General features: G+C 38.2%; 2 protein-coding genes across 2 annotated transcripts; one reads left to right on the top strand and one right to left on the bottom strand.

Moving 5' to 3' along the window:
- Positions 1–1,155: 1,155 nt before the first annotated feature.
- tnfsf10l3 (tumor necrosis factor (ligand) superfamily, member 10 like 3) lies at positions 1,156–8,271 on the top strand. Its single transcript, XM_081390699.1, has 5 exons — positions 1,156–1,624; positions 5,020–5,169; positions 6,754–6,790; positions 6,968–7,060; positions 7,338–8,271. The coding sequence occupies exons 1-5, from the start codon at positions 1,370–1,372 to the stop codon at positions 7,793–7,795; spliced, it is 993 nt and encodes a 330-aa protein (XP_081246825.1). The 5' UTR covers positions 1,156–1,369; the 3' UTR covers positions 7,796–8,271.
- Positions 8,272–8,692: 421 nt separating this feature from the next.
- On the bottom strand, positions 8,693–24,874 carry clcn5a (chloride channel, voltage-sensitive 5a). The gene is made up of 12 exons (XM_081391329.1): positions 24,810–24,874; positions 23,709–23,894; positions 18,895–19,040; positions 17,650–17,749; positions 17,227–17,537; positions 15,977–16,183; positions 14,648–14,728; positions 14,009–14,554; positions 12,572–12,758; positions 12,072–12,470; positions 11,061–11,277; positions 8,693–10,930 (listed from the first exon to the last, which is right to left on the bottom strand). The coding sequence occupies exons 2-12, from the start codon at positions 23,851–23,853 to the stop codon at positions 10,840–10,842; spliced, it is 2,430 nt and encodes an 809-aa protein (XP_081247455.1). The 5' UTR covers positions 23,854–23,894; positions 24,810–24,874; the 3' UTR covers positions 8,693–10,839.
- Between the last annotated feature and the right edge of the window lie 1,032 nt (positions 24,875–25,906).

Here is a 25,906-nt window from a genome sequence, read left to right as displayed (position 1 = left end):
TTTGTTGCTTTGATTAAGGAAACATCTTGGGATGGTATTTGGCAGTAAGCTATGAACAGAAAAAACAGGAAACAACTGGTAAACATACCATTAGTCTCTGCTTGGTGAATAAATTCCAGCTATTAAGCTTAAGCTCATGCTATAGGCAAAATGACTACTGAAGATTTTTTTTTTAAACATATTCCATTGAATTAATTTGCCTTGGTTTGTGCCTTATTACTTTAAAAATCAAAACATGTTGCAAGAATGTCCCTTTAATAACAGTTTTAGTTAAATATAAGACAAAACAGTCTGACCACATATCTGTAAGATACTCGTGTGTTTAACCTCTACTTTGCAATATCAGCTGTATACATTCATCTACAAAATACAGAAAAACACACATAGAACAAAAAAAAAATCCTGCATGCTCAATACAAATTATAATAAATAATCTTCAAAGGTTATTTAAAAAATGTATGTGATGTAAAGTGTACTGTGTTTGTAGTATAGTAATAGTAGTATGTGTACTATGTACTATAATTTTTTATTTAGGCTACCATAGTAATTGGTCAAATATGGAAGCTGACTACTTTTTGATTACTTTTGGCCAAACTCATTTACCACATTGAATTGAATAGAATAATATTGTACCATATTGATCTGAAAATACAAAGAGAAAGAAAATATAGCCTATTCCATTCATACAGCATGGAGTGCATTAAATATTACATTAAGTCAGGGTTTCCCAAACTGGTGTTCATGAAGGAACTGCAGGGGGTTTGCTAGTTTAATGAAAAACTATAATATTTAAATAAATCATACAATCATAAAATAATAAAAATTATAATAAAAATGTGTTTGAAAGACAAAAAACCTTACAAAGACATTGCAATATACATGGTTAAATGACTTACTGCGTTATAATTCAAATAATAATCAGTGTGTTCACCAGGAGTTTATTCGAAATGCAATGTTGAGAAATGATTTCTGTAAATCCAGTGGTCAAATGCTTTGCGTGGCCTCTCAATTTTCCATGTAATTATATTATTTTATTACAGCCTCTACTCAGCTTTGAAAACAGAGTGCAGGCTACAGCATATGTAACAAACAGCAGGTAATAATAATAATGGGAGGCACGAGGAGGTGTCAAATGAAAACCGAGAGGGCAGGATGGAGAGCGGATGATATTGCCATTCTATCGTCAAACTCCTTCAGTTGTTATTCCGCGCAGCAGCTGCTACGCCGCTCACTTATTGTCACTAAAACGCAGGATTGGAACCTCATTTTGCCTCTAAGATGATATTCTTGTCATTCAAACCTATTTGTCTCCTTGGACTCCTTGTCTGTGGTGGTAGGTAAAATCAAACTTCTTTAGTTAGTCCTAGAGATGGACATGGACTCTGCAGCCCCTCCTCAGCGCGTGATGGAGTCATTCGACAGGAATGCCGCGGCATCCGAAGGCAACTCCGAATATTTACAATCTGTAAGCAGCGAATCGAGCTCATTCATCATGGTTCAGCCCAAAAGTCGTCTCGAAGTGCCTTCCAGGATGTGGGTGACGACGGTTGTTGTAATCGTGATTGTCCTTCAAGTTGCCTCGACCACTGGACTCTTCATATACTTGAACATGTCAATGGCACAGGTAAAACTGCATGCAGCAAAAAGTTGTGTTACCTGTATTGCTGTTGATATTATTATTAACAGTGACTTGTGGAACAATTTATGCACTGTCTGTATCACTAAACTATATTTTCTGTGAAAACCATTCCACATGTAGGCTAACATTCTTCAGAACTGGAGCTCTTGTAGGCAAATCATAATGGAGATCTTATGGAAAGCTCTTTCATACCCTGCAGGCTGTCATCTTGGTATCAAGTTTACAAGTTTTCATTGTCAGCACTGCTTTTTCTTTGACTATAGTCTTGGGATGGGTAGCCTATTACTGCATTAATTTAGCTACCACAAGAATTAGGTCATGGCGGGTCTTTGTCATAATGCATTCTGATACAAAGAATCAGTCAATACATTTTGCACATACAGTAGAATTGCTGAATTCTTTACTAAAGCTTGTATTGAAATCATCTCAGGCTTTCAAACTCCACTAAGAGCTCTTTGGATGGTGTCCTTTGTATTCTGACACCTTCTTTATGCATTATGTGGGAAAGTTGTCATACTCTTGACTGAAAATGTCCTGTGGGGCCAGTTTGCATAATGCACTGAATATTAATGATTTTATGTGTTATTAATATTGTTTCAGCAAATAATTTTTTCCTCTATTGGCTGCTGAAACAATCAAATGTGCCCTTTTAGCATTTACATGTTTTAAGTATTCATTCAAATAACATTAATAACATCTTTGTAATGTATCTCTCCAAAAAGTTATAATAAAACCATTGGTAAAGGACTTTAAAACAAGTGGTAAGTGAAAACTGAAAACTGAAAGTGGTCTAGGAAACTCCCCTCAAAGATAAAGAAAGATTTAGCTCTCGGCTAAATTTTAATTAAATCAGAGGAATGCTGTCAGATTTAATTAGGAAATTAATTACTTAGAAATCCTCTCCTTTATGAGTGCTCAAGGTCAATGGTTTTGAGTGCAAGGGTTTTGCAGTTTGGGTCACATGTGATGAGTTAGACAATACACAAGGGGCTCTGAAAACAATAAGACTGTGAAAAAAAAAGTCAAATGCAGAAAGCCTTAGTGAACTTCAAATATCTCTACCATAGTCATTTTTTTCTTATCATATGAACTGGGCTCTGTCTAAATAGTTTTCCATTGCGGTAAGCCCTCCCCCAAAGGCTTCAGCTTTTTTAGTGTGTGTCGCTATAGTACAAGTATGTAGAGCACAGTATTATCGTAACTAGAAAAGCCAATTTTCTGATATTTCCTCATATTATTATTTTGTTATTTTAACCCTTCTAAGCTTTCACTAACTTTCCTGAAATAGTAACAATAAAATGATGCACTTTTTTGTGTACTTTTAGGTTTATTTATTTTAGTTTATGTAAATGTCTCTATTAAGCAAATACACAAGCTTTTGTAACTTTACTTCAGTAAAAGTATATACTTCTATAAGTTGACACATGAAGAAAATATGAGAATTTATCATGTATTGAGGCCAGACACAAATAACATGACTTTATGTCAGGTCAAAATAATGTTATGACAATAAAGGCCAGTAGATGGCTAAAGTGTTTTTATGCAGCTTCCTGCTGTGAAAGAATTCTAGTTTTTATACTTAAAAAAGTTGTTGGGTTTTTTTGCACTTTGGATGTTTTACAGCTTCACTCCTTCATTTCTGTTAGTGTTTGTTCAACTTTGTGGCAGATATATAGATTGTATTCAAACGTATTTAAAAAAAAAATTCTCTCTGGTAGGGTCTTTCCCATTCGTTTCAGCCAAGGTGGGACTTTTTATGACCACTGAATGAATGAAGTTTACTGAATGAAGTTTCTAAAAAAACGTTTAAAAAAAAAGTTTCCTTTTGAAGAACTTCAGCACTGCGTCATGGTGTTGACGCTATTTGAACACTCTATGTGAACCGGTCTCTGAAGCATGTGTGCATACATGCCAAATTCTTATTGGTCGGATGATGTCACAAGCGCTCTGACAATCTATAAAAGGCCGCCTGAACAACACATCATCAACTCTTTTGTCTTCAGGAAGCCACTTTGCCTGTGTGAGCATGTGAAGTTCAAGCCTACATGTCTGTCTGTCTGTTTGTTTTGTGAAGTGTCCAAGCAAAGATTGCTAGTGTGGGTTTAGAAAATGTGTCATTCCCTGAACAGAAGAGGAGAGTGGGCAATACCGCCACTCCCAGCCCACTTCCTCATCTATCACCATCTCTAGAGTACTTAGAGTAGAGAGGAAGATTTCAATGTGCTTCCTATGTAATAACTTTCGTATAGTCTGTTCCCAGAAGAGGAAAGTGGACATGGTCACTAGTAGTTCCCCATTTTCCCTACTCCAATACATGGATTATGGAAGCAGTATTTTGCACTTTCCTTGTGATGTGTGAGAGAAGGTGCTGTTAACAGAAAAGAAAGAGTGGGCATGACTGCTAATAGCATCCCACTCCCTCATCTGTCACCCCTCCAGCAAGGACCTGGAGGTGATAGTAGTGTGGACATAGTTGTGGGAACTATGTTAACACATTTCCTTACGGTTCGCGAGGAGTAAAGTAAATGACAGAGCATAAAAAGAGTGGATTTAACCGCCATTAGAGACCCACTCTCTGTCCTCCCTCCAGCACATTTTGTAGGTGCATATTATGCATCTAGCGTTCCCTTGCTTGAACTGTGAGGTAAAGGCAACCATCAGCCGACGAGGGCCCTAGGATACCTTGTCTAACAGGTAGAGTGCTTCCCTAGTGGTTCTGCGGTGAAAGTCTTTCGGTAATAGGACACTTTAGAGAGAGAAAGTTTCTTATCGCCATGGGCATCCCACTATCTCCAGATGTTTTCATTTTCTCACCCCCTCCAGATGTTTAATGGAGGTAGCAGGTGTTGACTAGCTTTGTCGACACGCTTCCACTTTTGATCTAGAGCATGTGATTTTTAGAGCTGCCATGGGGTGGTCTTGCTAGATCTCCCGAAATTACCTCTGCTATTTCTCCTTGAGTAGAATTGAGGGTTGCTCAAAAGATGCTTGTTGCCATACTTCAGGCATGCCTTCTTTCAGACAATCTGGAGCTAATCCCGTGTTGTTCAGGCGCCCATTTATAGACTTTCAGCATGCTTGTGATGTCATCCGACTGCCGTAGCCAATCAAAGACTGGCGTGTATGCACATGTGCTTCAAAGGGCATTCTCATAATGTCAACAACGTGCGTGACGCAGCGTCTCGTTCACCTTGTCAGGGAACCAGGTTACTTAATGTTTTTTTTGTGCATTATATAACTGTAAAGCTAAATTAATATTTGAGTTATGAAAGTTTGTAATGTATTCCTGAGAAAGAAAGCTTTTTAGGATGTTTCATCAAATGAGGAGACATCAGATATTTTTAAGTGGACTGGTGAATTGAGATCGGTGTCATCGACAGGCTCGGACAGAAGGTGTGGTGGAGGAGCTGAGGTGTCTTGGTCTTCTGAACGCTATGGAGAAGGAACAGGATGTACCCGATGACCTGGTTCAGCTCTTTGGGGAGCCGTGCATTAAACTAGCCGAAGGACTCAAAACCTACATCTCCAAGGTAAAGAGATACTGCATTTCTTAATAAAACATTCAAAGAAATGCAGAGGGACTTATTTAAAACAATCCAACATAAAGTTTTACTGATGTATTTCTCCCACACGGTTGCTTTGAACCTTTTGCCAAGCTTTGAAACTGGCAGAATGTTTATCTTATCCAAGAAATCCTACAAAGATGTTACATATAATTCTTTTAGACATGAAAGCAAATTAAACATGCAAGTGCATCAAAAGCATGCTCTGCTTCTTATCACTGATGTCTACTGTATACATGGGAATGAGTCTGTTTATGGCATTTTCAATGCTATTTGGACCCTTTAGATACGCACAATACCAGTGGGAAAGTAGCTGCAGAAAACCACAGACAGAGCCCTGGGAACCTTCAACACACAAAAGCATTCAGCATTGCTTCCTCTGAAAACTAAGTTATTTAACAGATTTCTGGTCACTTGTAAGCAATTTACAATCAACTAAGTTTTTTTTTAAAACTTGCACTCATTCCTTTTTACTCAAAAAGTTTAAGAAATGAATAGTATATTTGAAAAAGCTGAGACCAGTTATATCAGTAACCTAATAAAAGTTGTTTTATTTAACATGGAGTGGATCTCCTCATGGGGGCGGCCATATTGAGATCACATGATTAGCTGAAGACTACTCGCTTTACCTTCGTAATCCCCCTATTATTGGGCACCATAGCTCACTGAATAAATCAGTCATGGCTGATTGTGAATAGCGCATTGTACAATAGCTGATGATTTAAAATTTTGTGACATCAGATGTGACATCATTTAGAACAAAATTAGGCCGAAACGATGTTCGTTTTGGAGTTCGAAACAGCTTGCCAAAGCGAACTTTCTGGAAAAGTTCGCTCCGGCTGCTAAACACCTTCATACTAACATTGGTCAATGGACCATGAACACACTGGAGAGCAGCTTTACAGTAGAAAAGTTGTACTTCTGATGAAACAAGACACTGACTCTGTTTTTCATGTTTAAAATGGCAAAGCTGCTAGATTTGAAGCTATCTATTGTATAAAGTGCTATAGAAATAAGCGTGACGTGACTTTACTGGAGTGCCGTAGAACTTGTGCAAACATATCCACTATGCTATGACCAGATACTGTTCTTATGCTTTGTTAAAATGCTCGCTGTTTTCTCAATTTTGTTGTGTGTTTATTTTGTTATTGAGAGAGAGGAAAGCGCACAGCACAGATTTACATATTCATCTAACCGTCGCTGTCAGCCGTGTGTGCGGCTTCAGATGTTTTGACAACAGTATCGCTGCTCGCGTATTTCGAACGCCGTTCTACCCCTTAACAAAGCACAAAAAAGAACTTTGCCGTGAGTATATCAGGGCCTTTAGGTTCAGTTCACACACATTGTTCTGTCTCATCTGTGGATTTAATGTGATTGTTCCATTCCGGTGTTCCAGAAAGAGCTGGATTGTCTTTCTGTCATGGACTTTGAATGTGAAAATGCTTTAGTGAAGTTTATATGTGTAACACTTCTTTCAACCCTAGTAGCAGAAATTACTTTTTTAATGCTTTTTTTCCAACAAATCTGAGTATATTCTTTGGTCTCTTTTAGGTTACAGAAAACATAATCTCCAAACACACCTTTCAAGGTAACATGAAACCACAGGAATTCAAGTGTTTTCCTCATCGATTGAAGAACATCTTTCTACTGTTGCCTGAACTAACCTACAGTCTCTTTTAAAATTCAGTAATCTATACTTTTTTTAATGACTTTATATGAGTTGCTTTGTTGACTCGTTCACTCTTTGTTTTCGACTGTTTTTCAGAAAGAGTCGCTATCCCTCCACGTACAAAATTACTCACCACTGGCAGCCCACGGCCGTCAGCTCATCTTACTCTCAGAGACAGTGGACTGCAGGGTGAGTTTGCCAGCATGTTTGGGTGTGTGCATTACAAAGGCCTTTACTTAGGTCAGCAAAAACAATCTTCTGGAAACAACCCTACAAACCACTACCAATAGGAATTCAGTAACATAACAAAACATGTCTTGAGTCTTTACTGAACAGATATCTCACATAAAAAAAATGTGTTCAACAAATGCTTTGTTTTGCAAATTTCAGCAGAAGCAGGAATGAGCAATGTTTCTGTTCACTGAGGTGATCAAGTTCTGTTGCATCTTCTTCCTTACTATGCCAGGTACGACATCTTTGACCCCCCAGACCGACCTTCACCAGTCCTGTCGCCATCCTGTCCGTTCCTGGGGGAACCAAAGTTTTGGCTCCCACCTGCACAACATGACCGTGTCCAACGGCCGCCTGCGTATTCCCAGCGCAGGCCGCTACTACCTGTACGCCCAAGTCTACTTCCGTTATCTCACCCTCTCCATGGACAGTTATCACTCTGGTTCTGTCAGCCACCAGGTGGTGCAGTGTGTCTACAAGAAGACTGCCTACGCTCGGCCTATTCAGCTCCTGAAGGGTGTGGGCACCAAATGTTGGTCTCCAGACAGCGAGAACGCCCTTCACTCCATCTACCAGGGCGGCCTGTTTGAACTTCGTGCAGGTGATGAGATCTTCATCTCGGTGTCCTCTCCCACAGCTGTGTATGCAGAAGACTCCTCCAGCTACTTCGGGGCCTTCTTGTTTGACCTCTGAGGGAAGCAGTTGGGGCTTGTGGTCTCATTCCAAGGGAAAGGAAATTGTTTCAGTCTGAGGGCCCCACATGGGAACCATGAAGAGAGGGAAGCACAGATATTCCAATATATGATGGGTTCAAATGGCCCATCTTGTTATTGTGGTCTTAGATGAGGAAGACCATTTGACCCTCGTGGGCTGAGTTTTATATGGACATTTAGGCTTCAGTAGCAAGAGTGACTCCCATCTGAATGGGCAGATCATGAGAAAATCTGTGAGGGCTTTATGAAGACAAACCTGACGTTAAACATTTGGAAGACCTGAAAATGATGACACTATTTAACCACATAAAAATAATTCCTTAAGACTTTTTACCTTGAACAAATGCACTAAAACTTTGTGCAAGCTGCTACTAAAAGTGCATACAAACCATGCCAGATTAATAGACTGCTTCTTTTGATGTTCTTCTTTTAAATAAATGTTATGTTTATATTGTTCATTCTTTCCTAAAAGGAGTGACCACCCACGGACGAGAAGTCTCTAATTTAGGAAATTGGTTTGTTTCACTAAGCACTAAGCCACCCATACTGTATTATGAGTCAAACATGTGTCATTCACTTATGTCTGAAGTAAAAGTCTAGCAAATAATCTAGAGCCAACATGGGGAAGATTAAGAGTGAGACATCACATGACTCATATTTTTCAAAACAAGCCAAAGGTAATCTAACCTTTGTTAAATAATGTCCTTTTTTTGTTTTTACTCCAATCTGAAATTTCTAGGACATGAGTGTAGTAACCTGTTAATTTCAAAATCTCAATTCTGATCCAGGGAACATTTTTTCAGTAATTTCAAGAAACAACAAAGCAGAAAGTTCATCACTAAATCTCACAATCCACACAGAAAAGAAACACTGAAGAACATGTTACATGTAATTATATTTCATGTAGTGCTTATGAATAAATTACAATGATAATGTGACATTCATATTTAACACCAATGGATAATGCTAAAATAAAAAAAAAGTTGACATAATTTAAACAATAAGTACAAAGCACCCAACAAATGATTTCTGGCTTCTATTACATTAGTATTAATATTATTTTCAACAAAAAATAGTACACAATGCTCTAAGATGTTCTTAATAAAGTGGCCCTTAACATATATATATTTTTGATTAAAAAAAATGGAAATACTGTGGAAGTTATTTAAGGACTGAGAACCAACCAACCAATTGAGCCATCGGATGAGTTTCAAGTACAGTTTATAAAGGTCTTAGCATTTATTTTATGTCCCACTGTGAATTAACATAGTGGTTTGGTAGGCTAGCAGAGAAATTCAAATGATTAAAAAAGGGTTGAGCAGGCTTTAACATTAAAATGGAAACATCTGGGTTCGTATGCATATCATGAAATTACACAATTCAGATGACTACATTTTGCATGCTCGGGTTACATTTGGACATGCATGTGATAGGAATATAAATGGTACATGCAATGCATACAAAGAGCATTTGTAAATGGAGAAAACTTGGGCACCATTAAGTCAAGCCTCAGAAAATGTTTATGAATGGGTAATTAAAGAGTGTGCTGACAGAAGCCATTCAGAATTAAAGGGCAAATCTGACTTCTACTTACTGACTTAATGGTATAATGTAATGCATTTGCATTAATCGCATGTTCATATTGTCCACAAATCACTTGCATAGGGAAATGCTACATACTCGGTAGTTTTAACAGTGGTTTTAAGAGCACAATGTTTGATAACCACATGCACTATTGTTAAGAAGTTTGGGGTCAGTACGATTTGTAAAAAATAATATAACACTTCAATTTTACAGGGATGCATTAAATTGATCAAAAGTGACTGTAAAGACACGTATAATGTTACAATAGATTTACATTTACATTAGTATTTCACGATGCTACTGTTTTATTGTATTTTTGAACAACTAAACGCAGCCTTGATGAGCATAAGTGGCTGCTTTCAAAAAACATGAAAAATCTTACCAACCCCAAACTATTAAATGGTAGTGTAAAAATGAAGTTGTAATTTTGAAAAGTGCATGTAATATGAAAACATATGAAGAGTTCAGAAGCAAAAGCCTCTAAGTGCCATCTGAAATTTTCCTCTAGAATGGTCATTTTTATCAAGCTCGTATATTTAAGTTCAGTAATTTCACTTCAGTGACAATTAATAGGTAATTTTCAATGCCATTTACGTGAAATTACTGAACTTAAATATACGAGCTTGATAAAAATGATCATTCTAGAAGAAAATTTCAGATGGCACTTAGAGGCTTTTGCATCTGAACTCTTCATATACATAGTGAGTCTTTTAATGCATCATCGCTAGGCAGAAACTGCACAGTGCTGCTTATGACTGATTACAAAATCTGGAAATGTAGCAAAGACTTGACAAAATGAGGAAACTGAATCATCAGACTCACAAACTGTTAACACTCAAAAATAAAATTGATAACATTTAGCCCGAGAGCTTTTAGATGCTGGAATACTTGCAAGTGCTCCTTCAAATTACTAAAAATGTGCATGAACATGTAAACAACAAATAAAGGTTTTAACTGATGATTAACATCCATCGCATAGTGGAAGAAAAATATGCAATGACTGATATCACTAAAAAAATGTCTCTTAAAATCTTCAAGATCAAGACATAGACGAACCAAGGTAGGTGAATGTATATGTTTAAACAGATTAATGCTACAAAATGTTATGATTTCCACTGTTTCGTCACTTGCCTGTGTGGTATATATTGTGATATGTTTTGATGTTAGGATAGGGTGGCTATTTGCAAACACCAAGACTTGGTTGCACTCAGTCCCACCTCTTAAGCTATTTGCTGGAGTGCATAGAACACTTCTGAAGGTTCTCCATCCTGAAGTTGTTGCGCCTGCACCAATGAGGCCCTAAAAATGGATTCACAGTGTGAATGGACTCAAATCCAGTACTGGCAGTTCTGTAGTGCAAATCTTTTGGCCAGACTGGTGTTTTCTGCCCAGTGGGTTGTTTCAAACTAGCTGGTGTTTCATGACAGCCAGTTTGGCACTTCAGTTGAAGAGAATAGAGTCAGGGTCTCGGTTGGCCATCTGGGCCATGTGTTTCAGAATGTCTTTTTTGGTGATGATGCCCAGTAAACGCCTGTGGGAAACAGGAACAGATAATTATATTGAGCTAACGTGAATCTTCTGATGTATGTAAATCATGGACACGCTCGAAAATGTGAGTTAAGAACTGTAAAACTGCTAAGCTAAGCGAACCAAGCTTTTACCCGTTGTGAGTGACGAGACACTGGCGCAGACCCAGCTTGCGAAAGATGTCCACCACAATGTCCATGGCAGTGTGGTCTGTTACGGTAAATGGGCTGAGATCCATGATACCACGAAGCTTCAACGGGGGAGGGCTGTTGGGTGGCTGTGGAGGTGTGTATTCGGTGAAGAAAATTCGGGAGGCGCTGACCACACCTTCCTGCCGCTGACGAGCATTTTCTGCCAGAGGGAAATGGAGAATAAACAACCTTCTCATGTGAGACCTATAATTCACATGAGCCCTATAATAATACAGTAATAGAAGGGGATAGTTCACTAAACTAGGGCTCTCATATCTGTCCTAACCTGTATGACTTTCTACTGTGTAACTGCTGAAGAAGAATCAAGAATGTTTCAACATTTTTATCCATGCAATGAAATGTGCAAAACAACGACTATAATTGTATGAACAAAAAGCTATTTGGTGTCTTAAGGCCAATTCACACCGCACTAACAGACGGCAACGGACACTTTGTTGGGTTTTGTTGGACATTGAGGGGTTCGCTTGTGTTGAGAAAGCAATCCGACACAACAGATCATGTACCAAGCTGAAGCAAAAGTCACCACGTAAAAAGCAGCAGTGTCTGATTCTGTCGATAAGCACATTATTTACTCTTGAACTGTCCTGTAATTGCTTAATTAGTAGAATGCTGATTATATACATGTTATCAGTTAGAGTGGGGATGAATACATTCGTAAAAGTGTGTGTAAAGAAAGCCCATGGAGCTTGTTAATCCATCTTGATGGATGCCACTATGAGCAGAATCCTGACATTTAAACAGTGCACTCTGACCAACGAAAGGACAGTCATGATGTGACTTGCCTTGCGAAAATTAAATGAACCCATAAAAAACTGCAACATTGTAAAAATTGAAGTCCCTGTTTCGGAACAAGACAAACAGTGTACAATGTGGTCTGAAAACTGCAAAAGAAAGATCATTATATAAAATCCCCCTAAAGCTGTAATCTCTTACCAATAGAGATGACCAGATCCCTGCGCTGCACAAAGCCCACAAGTCTCTGAGACTCATGTGAGACGACCACAGGGAAGCCGCTGTATGACGTTTCAGCAATGAGCGACTCTACTTCCTCCACGCTCATCCCGTCCTGTGTAATCACGGAGAGTGGGGGGTCGCTACGGCGAGGTCGCATCACATCCATGGCCAGTGTCTTGTGGCTGAACTCCTCCTTAGACTCCAGGAAGGGGTAGCCGTTGAGACGGATGTGAGCCTCATAGATGCCCTCTCGACCCAGAGCATCTGCCACCCATTTACTAGTCATGGTGGCAGCCATGAGAGGTACGATGTATTCCAGACCGCCCGTTAGCTCAAACATGATGACCACCAGAGAGACGGTCATTCGAGTCACACCGCCTATGAAAGACAGACAGGCCTGGAAAAAAGGCACCTGGACAAGCCACTAACGGCACATTTTTGACAGAATACAGTTTAAATAAAATTGAAAAGATTCTTACCCAAGCAGGCAGTAGCGCCCACCATAGCATAAAGGCCTGGAGTGATGCAGTCCGCTCCAGGTGAGCACCAGCCTCTAAAGATTACCCAGTCGTGGTGGTAATATGCCAGCTGCTCCATACCCACACCGAGCAGCCTTCCTGCGATCGCTCCCACAGCCATACTGGGGATGAAGAGACCAGAGGGCACCTGGAGGAACACACAGGAGAAGACACTACAGACAACCACCTGTGTAAACAAACTATTCAGAAAGGAAATGGAAAGTGTGTCAAGACCTTGGGAGATGGAGGGAGGGAGGGATGGATAATGGAAGAAGGGAAGATAGAATGGATGATGAAGAAAGAAAGAAAGAAAGAAAGAAAGAAAGAAAGAAAGAAAGAAAGAAAGAAAGAAAGAAAGAAAGAAAGAAAGAAATGGATTGAAGGAAGGAAGGAAGGAAGGTGAAAGAATGGTAAAAAGAAGGACAGAAATAAAGAAATGGATGAAAAAAGGATGAAGAAAGAAAAAGAAATGGAAGAAACAAATGAAGGAAAGATGGATGGATGGATGGATGGAAGAAAGAAAGAATGGAAAAAAGAAGGACAGAAATAAAGAAATGGATAGATGGAAGAATTGATGGATGGATGAAGAAAAAGAGAAAGAAAAATGGATGAAGGAAGGAAGGAAGAATTAATGAATGGCAAAAAGAAGGTCAGAAATAAAGAAATGGATGGAAAAAGAAATATTGGATGGATGGATGGATGAAGAAAGTAAGAAATAGAAGAATGGAAGAAACAAATGAAGGAAAGATGGAGAGAAGAAAGAATGGAAAAAAGAAGGACAGAAACAAAGAAATGGATAGATGGATGAAATGATGGACTAATGAAGGAAAGAAGGAAGAACAGAAAAAAGACAAAGAAAGAATGGGATGAATGGATGGAATAAATAATGGTAAAAAGGACAAATAAAGAAATGGATGGAAGAAAGGAAGATAGGGTGTATGGATGGATGGATGGACGAAGAAAGAAAGAAAGAAAGAAAGAAAGAAAGAAAGAAAGAAAGAAAGAAAGAAAGAAAGAAAGAAAGAAAGAAAGAAAGAAAGAAATGGTTGTACAGAAGGAAGAACAGGAAAAAAAGACAGAAAGAAAGAAATGGATGGAAGAAGAAATTTATGATGGATGGAGGGATGGAAAAAGGAAGATATAATGAATGGAAGGAAGACAGGATGTATGAAAGGAAGGAGGCATGGTAGATGAATGGATGGAAGAAAGGAAGATATGATGGAAGAAAGGAAGATATGATGGAAGAAAGGATGAATGATGGAAGATAGAAAGGATGGACAGATGTAAGAAAGAAAAGAAGGATGAATGGAGGATGTAAGAAAGGAAGACAGGATGGATGATGGATGTAAGAAAGGAAGACAGGATGGATGATGGATGTAAGAACGGAAGACCCAGTACCTTCATGCCGAAGGTCACGACGGTGATGAGCATCTTGAAGACCAGGGCGAGTGAGAGCTGCCACATGGCTGTGTACACATCATGCCCCGCGGGCCTGTCGGGCAGAGCGTCGCTGCTGCTCTTGGTGACGCTCACGTTGGCGTAGTTACACAGCTGTGAGGAGTCCAGCAGACCACAGTCGTTGAACAGCTCAGAGATCAGCTCGCTGGTGCTCATCCGGGTGTAGCTGTTGGGGAACGCCAGCAGAGCAGTGACCGCAGTAACAACCAGCACCTCCAGCACAGGGTAGTGACCCAGCCGAGTTGTCTTGCGCTGGCGGCACCACGCGATGTTCGCACGGATGAAGAAAGCTCCCCAGATCCCCCCGAAAATACCCAACAGGATGAAGGGTATGAGCTCCAGCAAATGCCAAGGGGAGTGGAACTCCACATAGAAGAGCACCAGCCTGCTGTTCCCAAACGGGTTGATGGAGCGAAGGGTGAAGGCCGCCACCAACGCAGCAAAGAAAGAGCGCCACAGCGTCTTCAGGGGGAAATAATAACTCACCTACAGGAAAAAGAGAGAGCGGGACTGGTCATTCAAATGACACTAGATAATGCTGAGAGTATGAAAACAGAAGTTTGTTAGGAGCATGCTTGCCTCTTCCAGACTGAAGAGAACGCCACCGATCGGAGCGCCGAAAGCTACCGACACCCCAACGGCTGCTGCGGCGGACAATACCTAATCAACACACACACACACACAGAAGAACGAGAGAAGTCAAGCAATAGACCAAGCTTATCACTGAAAAGGCTTGGATCAACAAAGGCCTCAGATGTCAAAATAAAACGTGATCTTATGTTTGGTCTCATCTTCATGATGTCGATAAAAACATTCTCACAACGAGTCACGTTTAAAACAGAAAACCACAAAAACAGGCAACTAGAATGTCCTTAGTGGCAAGCCGCAAAAATGTAACAACAAATGCAACAAATATTTATAGGGAGTGACAGATGGGAGATAGAAGTTAAAAACAGGGATCATAGTCTTTAGTCTCACAGAGGAATAAGGGAAGTTCATATTATAATGGTTATGACAGACAAGGGTGTTTCTTAAAGGGATAGTTGAAAATGATCCCATAATTTGATCACCCTCAAGCCATCCTAGGTGTATATGAGTTTCTTCTTTCAGCCAAACACAGTTAAAAAACATCCTGGCTCTTCCAAGCTTTATAATGGGACTGAGATTTTGAAGCCCAAAAAAGCGCATCCATCCATCATAAAAGTAATCCGTACGACTCCAGGGGGTTAATAAAGGCCTTCTGAAGAGAAGCGGTGCGGTTTTTTTAAGACAAATACCCATATTTAAAACTTTCAGCAGTTCAAACAAAAAGGGCTGGGCAACAAACTCAAGCTCCTCCAATATATTCTCGTTTTAGACTTCTAATTTGTGACCGGTGTTTTGTTTTGCTCTATCCTCTGCGCTTCTGTGTTTGTCAATACGTTATGCGTCGGGTCAGAAGTCACTCTTCCACCGGAACTCGACTAACGTACGGCTGTGATTATAGTATATAAAGTTATAAATACGGATATTTTTTTTAATAAAACACATCGCTTCGCTTCAGAAGGCCTTTATTAACCCCCTGGAGTCGTATGGATTACTTTTATGATGGATGGATGCACTTTTTTGGGCTTCAAAACCTCAGGCTCTATTCACTCCCATTATAAAGCTTGGAAGAGGCAGGATGTTTTTACATATAACTCCGACTGTGTCAATTATGGGATAATTTTCATTTTTGGGTGAACTATTGCTTTAAAGCCAAATGTTTATTTCTCAGACATAGAATGGGTGGAAATGAATTGATCATGAAAAAAATAAATTATCTATCGTTACTTTATATTACTATATTGAATAATAATATAATTCAACAAAAAAAAATGTAAGGGGGATTTCTAATGGGTAAAAGGCATCAATCACATTTACTCATACCTCTCGTCTCTTTGCCTCATTCTTGCGGTACTTGGTGAAGAGGTGGCACAGGATGTTTCCACAGCAACAGGCCACATGGACTAGGGGCCCTTCTTTGCCCAGACTGAGTCCAGATGACACAGCCAGCACTAGGGTGATGGTTTTAATCATAAGAGTCCATTTACCCAGGTAGCCCCTGATGATAAACCCACTCAAGATGGTCTTGATCTAGAGGGTCAAACAAAAAAAAAGTGATATTCACATGTGATATTATAATATTAAATATTAGGGCTGGGTATTGACACAAATTTCACAATTCGATTCGATTACGATTCACAAGCTTGCAATTCGATTCGATTTCGATTAAGATTCGATTCAATTCAATATTGATTATTTTGGATATCAGGTACAATACATTGCAAATTTTCTCAAGGAAAACAAATCTCCTAACTATTATTGTAAACTATGGGAGTCCGTGTAGCTATACTAGTGTACTATAATATTGAAGGTAAAAATTAACTGATTTGTATACAAACACTTAAAATACACTTTTATTTATTTTTACAATAATAAAGTTATATGAGATTATATAAAAATTTAAATGGTGGCTGTCATAAAAAACTTTCCAGATTTATTCAAACATGCATTATATATTGAAGAACATTAAGAATTATAATGAATATGTAATATGGTGCATATATTTAATCAAATGCTCCTCTCTAGAGTTAATTTTTCTAGCTGACGAGTTTATGGTCACTGGATATGTTTTTTTCTGAGGTAAATGTGACGTTACATGACATTGTTTACTGACGTCTTTCCACGGTTGAAACACTGATCGAGCGATTCCATGTGACATGATACGGACTTCGATGAGTTGTACTCTATCTAACACACTTTCAGATGCTCATTCATGTTTATATCACACGGTAACTGGTGTTAAGGCGGAAGAGAAGATGATGTGCGTGCCAGAGCGATCTCACGCCACAGCGCCAAAACGGTAATTATGTTTTTGAATTTCGCAAGAAAATGGACGTAATTTGAAATCTGAGACCTTGTTTCATATCAATAATAACAAAGCACAAAGATTATTGCGATTATCGCGCAACAATGTTCCATTCATTCATCAACTGAAAACAGGATGACTAATCGATTCTTGGGATTTAAGAATCGATATCGTTTCGTAAAAATGAGAATCGATTAAAATCGAGAAATCGATATTTTTTACCCAGCCCTATTAAATATTATACAGGCACTAAAATTCTTTAGCTTACCTCAGGTATTCCAGAGCCACAGGCATACGGGGCAAAGGCCCTGACTAAAGACACAGCCAGGAAGGAGAAAAGCAGCGCCCAGCACACATACATCAGGTAATTCATGATGTAGGCGAAAGGGCCGTCATTGCTGCCGACGATGAGCTCTGCCCAGCTTTTCCATTGAGGGCATTTGTCTCTCTCCTGGAAGGTCGTCTCATTGGAGTTCCAGCAGCAGTGCTCATGATTGAACCAGAAGCCGTTCAGACACACGCCCTCCTTCAGATCGGTCATCCAGTGGGCAGAGATGTCGATCCCACCAGCCAGGGCACCTGGAATCAAATAGAACAGCGCATGCTATAAAACATCACAGAAAGGCCAGGTGTTTGCTCTATAATCACTCCTCATGATACTTCTGCTTTAATATTATAGAGACGAACCAACCTGACATCAGTCCCACGAACAGCATGAGAAGCCAGCCGGAGAAGGCGTCACTGATGCTTTTCAGCAACGCCCAGGTTGACTCTTTACTCTTGGTAGCAATCTATCATGAAGAGAAATAGAAGATCACAGACAGTCAAGTCACCTTTATTTATATAGCGCTTTATATAATACAGATTGTTTCGAATAAGCTTTACCGTAATAAACAGGAAAATAACAATCAATGATGCAAACTTTAATTATAAGGCAAACTCAAATTCTGCTCTACAGCAGCTCTAGAGAAGACAATAGTGTCATTATTCAGCTCAAGTCAGTTCAGTGTCTGCTCAGGGTTAGGGTTATATACATATATAACCAATACACTCAATGACCGATACACATAACTGTCGCTGTAGCAAAATTTGTCAATTACGAAACAAATTCGATTCAGTTATAAAGGAGCGCAACAGAAGACAATAGTGTCATCATCCAGGCCAATCCAAAGTTCAAGTTTTGTTCTCATGCGATAGTGTCAGTACAGCCAGCCTGATGTTACTGAATATGACGTCTTTTAAAACCCAACTAAAGCCCTTTTTAGAAGGGACTAGTTTTTCAGGGCGCCGTTAGAGAAATTCGTGTTTCACAGACGTACTTTGCGATTTTAATCCTGTCTGAATCTGCTAAGTCTGTGTTTTTCTCACACAACCTCAATAAAAATTCCAGGGCAAATGACCTGCTGTTTTTCGGCGAACTGAACGGTCCTCTGAGAAATCCAATCCTGTCCGAATGCAGAGTGTAAGATACTTGTCCAGATTTCTGTGCACACTTATTTCTTATAAATACCCACTGCTATAAACTCGTGAAGTTTACTTAAATGTTTTTTTCTATAATAAATTAAAATCATATCAACAAATAACAAATTAAAAGACATATACGTGACGCACGCACAACACATGAGCTTCTGTTACGGCCACATCTAGAAAACACACATTCCCACTTCTGTAATAAACATGGAGATCTTAGTCCCGTCCGAATCGGCACATGAAATCACAGACGTCGAGTGATAAGAATTGTAACTCAAACGTCGTTTAGAAAACTAGTCCCATCCGAACAGGCAGTTCTACTCTGGCCAAATGAATGAACATGTGTGACAAGCTACAGCTCAAGTGTTTTTAATTGGTCAGGATACACAACATGCAAGATTCATTTCTTTCCGAGCATTAAAGATGATGTTTAAAAAGTCAGAAAGATTCAACTGAGTATTGTCACCTCTCTGTGGCGATCTCGGTCCTTAGATTTCTCCCGGACCCAATCGATGGTGTTGAAATCTTCATATGTGCCGACCCCAGGCACTGGCTCATCTAGTAAATCCATCAGTTTAGGAACCCCATTAGGCCCAGCTCCATATGAACCACCTGCACAGATAAACAAAAAAGATAGGCTATATTAATGCATGCAGGTTAAAAGTGCTAATAAATAACAAGTTGTGACAGTTATAGACCTTAACGTTAGGTGTAATACCACAAATGATCACAAGAGCCCTTTATCTGAAACATTTTCTACCAAAAAGACCAGAGGGGCCTGAAGACCTGGATTTCCACTTGTCACTTAAGCCTGCTTTTGTTGAACAAGGAATTATTATTATTATTAATCATGTCAGAAGTCAAGGGTTGGGATAATGTCATCAAAATCAACTCTCTTATGCACAACAATGGACATTCAAAATATTTTTGTATGTTTTTGAAAGAAGTCTCTTATGATAACCGACCGAGACTGCATTTATTTGATCAAAATATTGACCATTTAAAATAACCGTTTTCTATTTTAACCTGTTACCCGTTGCCAGAGCGCTTTACTATCAGATTTAATACCTTGACAAACTATACATCATTAAAAAGATATAAGACTCAAGTTTCAGAATTTGACCACTATTGTATTCTGAGAAACTTATAGCGACAGTTATTTCTTAATTTGTGTCAGGAGTTATGAAATGAAAAAATGAGTCGATACCTTTGAGCGTCAGCCGCTTTCATTCATAAAAAACTCCCGTGCTGTCGTCATGACAGCGATACACAAAACAACGTCCTTCTAGGCCAGGGCTATTCAATTGGCGGCCCGCGGGCCACATGCGGCCCGCCAATCATCTCCATGCGGCCCGACGGCACCAACCTCCCTCCTCCTCTTTTCGCTCCGATCGACCTGAGAAACGTTTTACGTGTGAATATTTCAGCAGTTATTATATGTGTCCCGAATTTATGTCGACTGAACCAGCGATAGGCTAGCTGCTACCAATCATTCGTGAATGAATCGTTCTTTTGGTTTGATTCTTTCTAAACGCGCTTGCATAACGGTCTAAAACTATTCGGATTCATTCGGACTGCTCCGTCACTGAATCATCTGAAGCGGTTTCTCGTTGAGTACAGTTACAACAAATAGCGATGTTTTCAGTTGTTTCACTAGTTGTTTAAACACGACCCAGCGCGGAGTTGCGTTTACTCCCGGTCCCGGACACACTAATATTAAACAGCGTTGCGACAACCAGTGGAAGCGTTTCAGTTCGACAGAAACCTCTCTATTACAAACCACAAATCACTCGATGATTTAATTAGTATTAAATCGGATGAAACAGCCTCAACATTCCCAACAAGACTGATGAGGAAAGCAGGAGAAACATTGTGGCATGAACGAAATTAGAAGACTTTAAATCCCCTAATCACCCTTACAAACATTTACCACATTTACTGTAGTAATATACCATGGTTGGGCAGAAATGTGCAATATTTATATTGAATACTATGTAGTAATAAATAAATATAGTAAATATATACTATAATATTATATAGTATAATAGTAAATATAGTGATTTATATTGCATTAGATTTATTAGGTGGGTTGAGGAATATATATTTAATGCTTGTTATGAAATTATGTCAGTTTCTTTGTAAAGGTGCGTATAGTTTTTAACTTGTGTTTAGGCATTTTTTATACAGTGGGAGCCTGTGGTTAACAAGTCTCACTGTCAGAATATTTTAATTTAAGCATAACAATTATAAATAAAATAATTATTATTTCTCACCAACAGCTATAAGTTTGTATAAATAATTTATTTGTTCCAAGGAAAATAGTTGTACACAGCTGTAAATTATCAAGTTTTTATTTATTATGGTTTTATATATTTGCATACTGTTGGGTACCACATTTCCAAATACCACACTTCTTTAGGGTTACTTTAGCTTATTTATTGAAACTGTTATGTTTCAATAAATAAGATAAACCCCCAAACCAACCCACCGGCCCACCTCAACTTTTCGATTTGATAATGCGGCCCTCGAATGAAACTAATTGAATAGCCCTGTTCTAGGCTTTAGCTCAAAAATGTGCAGATTTGGAGAAATATTGATATATTCTCATAGGTTTACATCAGATTTCTATAGACAGGAATAATATTTATTGAATTTATACCCAAATGCGTCGATGTAATCATTATGAGCGTTTGCATACTCTGTTAATGTGTTTTCAATTCATACCAATAGCCTGAGGGCGCCCTCGCCGCCCTGTGCACAGTATTAGAACACGAAGAAGTGCCATAATCATGTGACAATCCAGGAAGCCTCGAACACACACACAGCTAACAACAGATCGCGCTGTAACTATGGCTGTAACATGGAGAAACAGTCGTTTTGAAGACAATAAACATGTTTGCTATGATATTTGAGTTACCTGTATTTTTCAATCCATGGCAGGTATTTCCATAATAATAGATTATATTTATAATGTAATGCTAATCTATATAGAATCGTTGTGCAGAACACTAGTATCCAATAGTATATTTTCTGTCTGATTTTTTATCTGAAGCCAAATTAGATCACAGAAAATTATTTAAAATACTCGATTTGCTTTATAAAGTAAGAATATAAGCTTTATAAGCACAAACATGGTTTTAATCTAATAAATTGTCGTGTATTGATGGTGTGCTAAGCTAACATGCTAGCTAGCCCTAGGTGCACCTGGCCACCTAGAAGTTATATTTTTATTATTTTTTGAATGCTTACTGAAATGTTTCTTTATTCAAGAAATGCATTAGATACAGTTTAAAATGTAAGGGTGAACTTTGAGAAAAGAAATTAGTGACTGAAACCATATGAATAGCATTTGAATAGCCAGTCGTTAGTAACTATAATGCAGACAAAAGAAATGCATATTTACAGCCATAACCAGGCTGGAGAGGTGTGAATGTGTGCTGGGGGAGACTGAGACTGAATGGGGCTCGTTTGCACCACAAAACAATAAAGACAATATACTGGATAGATGGTTAGAAGATGGCAATAAACATCAGAAGCATCTTAGCTCTCAAATCAAAATAAAGTCACATGACATGGTCTTGAAAAACATTTCACTAAATAGAGTGTTTTGGACTTATTATCTTAAGATTTTAAACATAAAATGTGTGGACATGTGGCATTAGCTGTAGTGCATTTCTAGATTGCTCCAGTGCCAACTTCAATTTTATTTTCATGAGGATATTTCATAAAAAATAATTTCTAATAACTTTACAAAACTTTGAAGCTATTTATAAAAAATTTTGTCATTATGACAATAATTAATTCTACATTTAAAATAAACTGCCAGGTGTCAGCTTTCAAATGAGATCATACTTGTGCTTTTAGTACAAAGGGTTCATGAACTGTATCTGTTTCAGTTTGGGTATGTCATTTCTTGGGATTTTTCAAAAGTGGAGTTGCAGCTTAACAGGTTAATACATTTTAAAATGTGATTTTAAAATATATAAAAGCTGAATTTTCAGCATCATTATTCCAGTCTTCGGTGTCACATGATCCTTAGAAAGTCATTCTAATATGGTGATTTGATGCTCAAGAAACATTTCTTATTATTGAAAACAGTTGTGCTGCTAAATATCTCTGTGGAAAGGAAACTGATCATTTCAAGATTATTTAATGAATAGAAAGTTCAAAAGAACAGCATTTATTCAATATAGAAATCTTCTGTATAGAATTACAAATGTCTTTACAGTCACTTTTGAACAATTTAATGCATCCCTGCTAAATAAAGGTATTAAAAAAGAAATTTGACTCCAAACTTTTGAACGGTTGTGCACAATGGCTCCAGTCACTTCATTTTCGATGTATATTTTAATCATTTATTATTATTTATTAAATATATATCACTAGTAAATACTTTTAAATATTACATATAAAATTTCAATGCAGCATTACTTGTGAGCAGATTATGCATTAACATTTACATATTATTATTATGCAGTGTAAGTCATAGGTGGTGCACATTCCTGTTCCAGTGTTCACGGTTCTTCACATGACTTTCATAAGAATGATTTTACTAGTACCAAGAACAGGAAATAAACTTACTCAACAAAAAACACAGCAATAAAACTAGCTATGGTTAATAATTATCTACCTTCTAGAAAACAAATCTTAATTTTATATTAATTAAAAAGCCATGATGTGTGCATAAGGACACAAAGAGTACAACATAAAAGTAACCCATTTTTGTTTATGAAAAAAAAAAAAAAATCACACAAAAAAAAAACATAAAATGTGTGGAAGTAGCAAATCACGCAGCAGACACTACAAAGCAACTAATATCAAACGCTGAGGAAGTTCAAGGAAACCGATGGATGTAAAAACCTGACACCGGTAAAAATATGAAACTAGCTACAATAGAAAAAACTAGAGGGGACACTTTGATCTCTTTGATAAAAGGATTTATGTGAGGGGGGGGTGGCAAATACCAAAGTTGTGACCTCAGCGAATTCTCACCACTATTTTCTCACAGACACACAAACACCAGAGACCTATTCATTTCACATTTGCCCCCAAAACCTATATCGAATGATGAGAGAAAGAGAAAAAACTATGGGAATCTCATGAATGACAATAAAAATGAAGAAAAGAATGAAAATGAATAAGGATGGCAACTACATTGGAGAAATAATATGACATATATTGTCACCTCTCCACATCATCGTCACTGTGGCTATTTTCAATCCCCTTTGTCTCATTTGACTATAAACGCAACACTTGAGTTTAGGTAGATCTGGCACTCACCTGAGCTATAGTCCCGGTCTAGAGGAGGTACGTCATCTGTGCTGGAAAAGTCCAGCGTGGCTCCTGCGATCTCCACCATGTCCTCATCGCTGGTTCCGCTCTGCAGGCTGTTGAAGCTCTCACTGCAATAGCCAGTGTTGTCCATCGTTCCTCCGGACTGCGGAGGACATAGAAATGTCCTTTGACCTGAGCACAAGAGACTCCATTTAAGTTAAAGCTTGACAGGTCCCACCCTACTATTAATGTTTACCTTGCACTTCTAGGCTGAATAGTAACAGCATATTTACATTACAACTTTTTAATTCCATTTATTAGGATTCTGGACTATAAGTAATAAAAAGCGGATGTACTCTGAATATAGAATTTACAATAGTCATAAAGAATTTAATAATAATATTAAGAATTTATTTATTACCAGCAAACCTATGCAGAAAATGAATTTCAAATCATTACTATGCATCCTTTTCTAAGTTTGTGTGTTGTAAAGTACAGACAAGGATACATTATTATAAACAATAACAAAAGACGGAAATTAAGTTGAATAAAACAGTAAAACTGTTCGCAAATATTACCAACTTTCTTATTTTTCAAACTTAATCTTGATTTTAGGTATTGTTGAATTTCTGCAAAGAAGAATTTAAAAAAAAAATTAAAAGCAAAGACTTATTTCCACCATATCTACATATCTAGCAGATTAGATTAAAGGTTTACCATCTGAGTTACTAAACCAGAGCTAATGACATCAGCAAACTTCAAATATGGGTCATTTTAGCTTTGCCAACTAGCTTGCAAGAGTAATATGCTGGTAATATGGTAAATGGCAGCAAAATGGAGTAGAAAAAAAGCGTATGTAACACTCTTCCTAATCTTATTCAAGCTCGCAGCAGTGGGGGACTATGACAAATGTACAAAAGTAACGTTACTCATAAGGCTGGTTAGCAGGATAGCTATAATGGCTACTTGCTAACCAGCTGTTATTTTCATAAACTTAAGAACCGTGGCTTAATGGTATCAAGTTGAACTATTTCAGAATATATTTATCATTTTAACATGCCGTATATTGCCTGTACTTCGGTTAAAGTGAAACTAGTAAACAATTACCTTGTTTGCTATCTCAAGCGCCGATGCCAATGACGTACAAATTAAGACATGTACAGCCGAGTGCCGAGATACAAGATCTTGTGTGTAGACTTCAGCATTCGATTAAGAATGTCTCTGAAAGTTGGCCTCTGTCACTACTGTCCAAAATCTGGCTTTTATCTACCTCAGACAAAAAAAAAGTATAGATATAAAACCTGTTAAAACCTGTTATGTGCAACCTTGTAACGCTTTAATCCCTTGTGAAAAGGTGTGAATTTATTGTAATCTTAGGTGTATTGAATGCGCACTTGAAGAAAATATCAATGAAATAAAAGTCCTCTTAAGTGTACCAACTTAAAAGACTGCTTGAGTGCTAAATCATAAATCAGATTCAGATGTATGTACAATAACATTACGAAGTCCAGCAATCGATTTAAACTGTACATTGGGTTTAATTTGTCGTTTAATGAGGTCTGATGTTGTTTGTGGTGAGAATTTTCACGTGAATAAATAAATAGATCCGTTACTTTAAGTGTGTCATTAAATGTTTAATGTTAAGTCTTTATTAAATCTTTACGATACAAACAGTAAGAACACACAAATAGAGTCATTAATACAGATTTATAATATATATATATTAGGGGTGTAACGGTACGTGTATTCGTACCGAACCGTTTCGGTACAGGGCTTTCGGTTCGGTGCACGTGTGTACCGAATGACTGAATGCAATATTTTGTGTGCGGAACATATGTACATTTTCGTGTTTCCACACGAACATATTAAGTGGCGGAGGTCTCCGCGTTCAGCGCAAATCCCGCCCTGCAGCTGATTCTAACGTTTTTTTCCTATAATTAGACATTCTCTGGTTTTACGCGTGTTTTACCCGTCGTCACTGTAACAATGAAATAGACTGCAGGGCGAAAAAAAGCTTTTCCGCTTCGTGTGCGCCGCCGCACTCTCCGTTCCGTGGTGTGTGTGTGTGTGTGTGTGTGTGTGTGTGTGTGTGTGTGTGTCGACGACCCGCTGCGCTCTCTGCTCAATGTGTTTGCGCTGCGCGTTCTGCTCTGTCGTTAACGGCCCAAACACTCCAATCATGTACCGATCACGCACTGGAAAAG

This window comes from Scardinius erythrophthalmus, assembly GCF_964197995.2.
Source record: "Scardinius erythrophthalmus genome assembly, chromosome: 17".
NCBI classification, from domain to species: Eukaryota; Metazoa; Chordata; class Actinopteri; order Cypriniformes; family Leuciscidae; genus Scardinius; species Scardinius erythrophthalmus.
The sequence above is the reverse complement of the archived record's forward strand: the minus strand, read 5'-3'. Positions and strand labels throughout refer to the sequence as shown.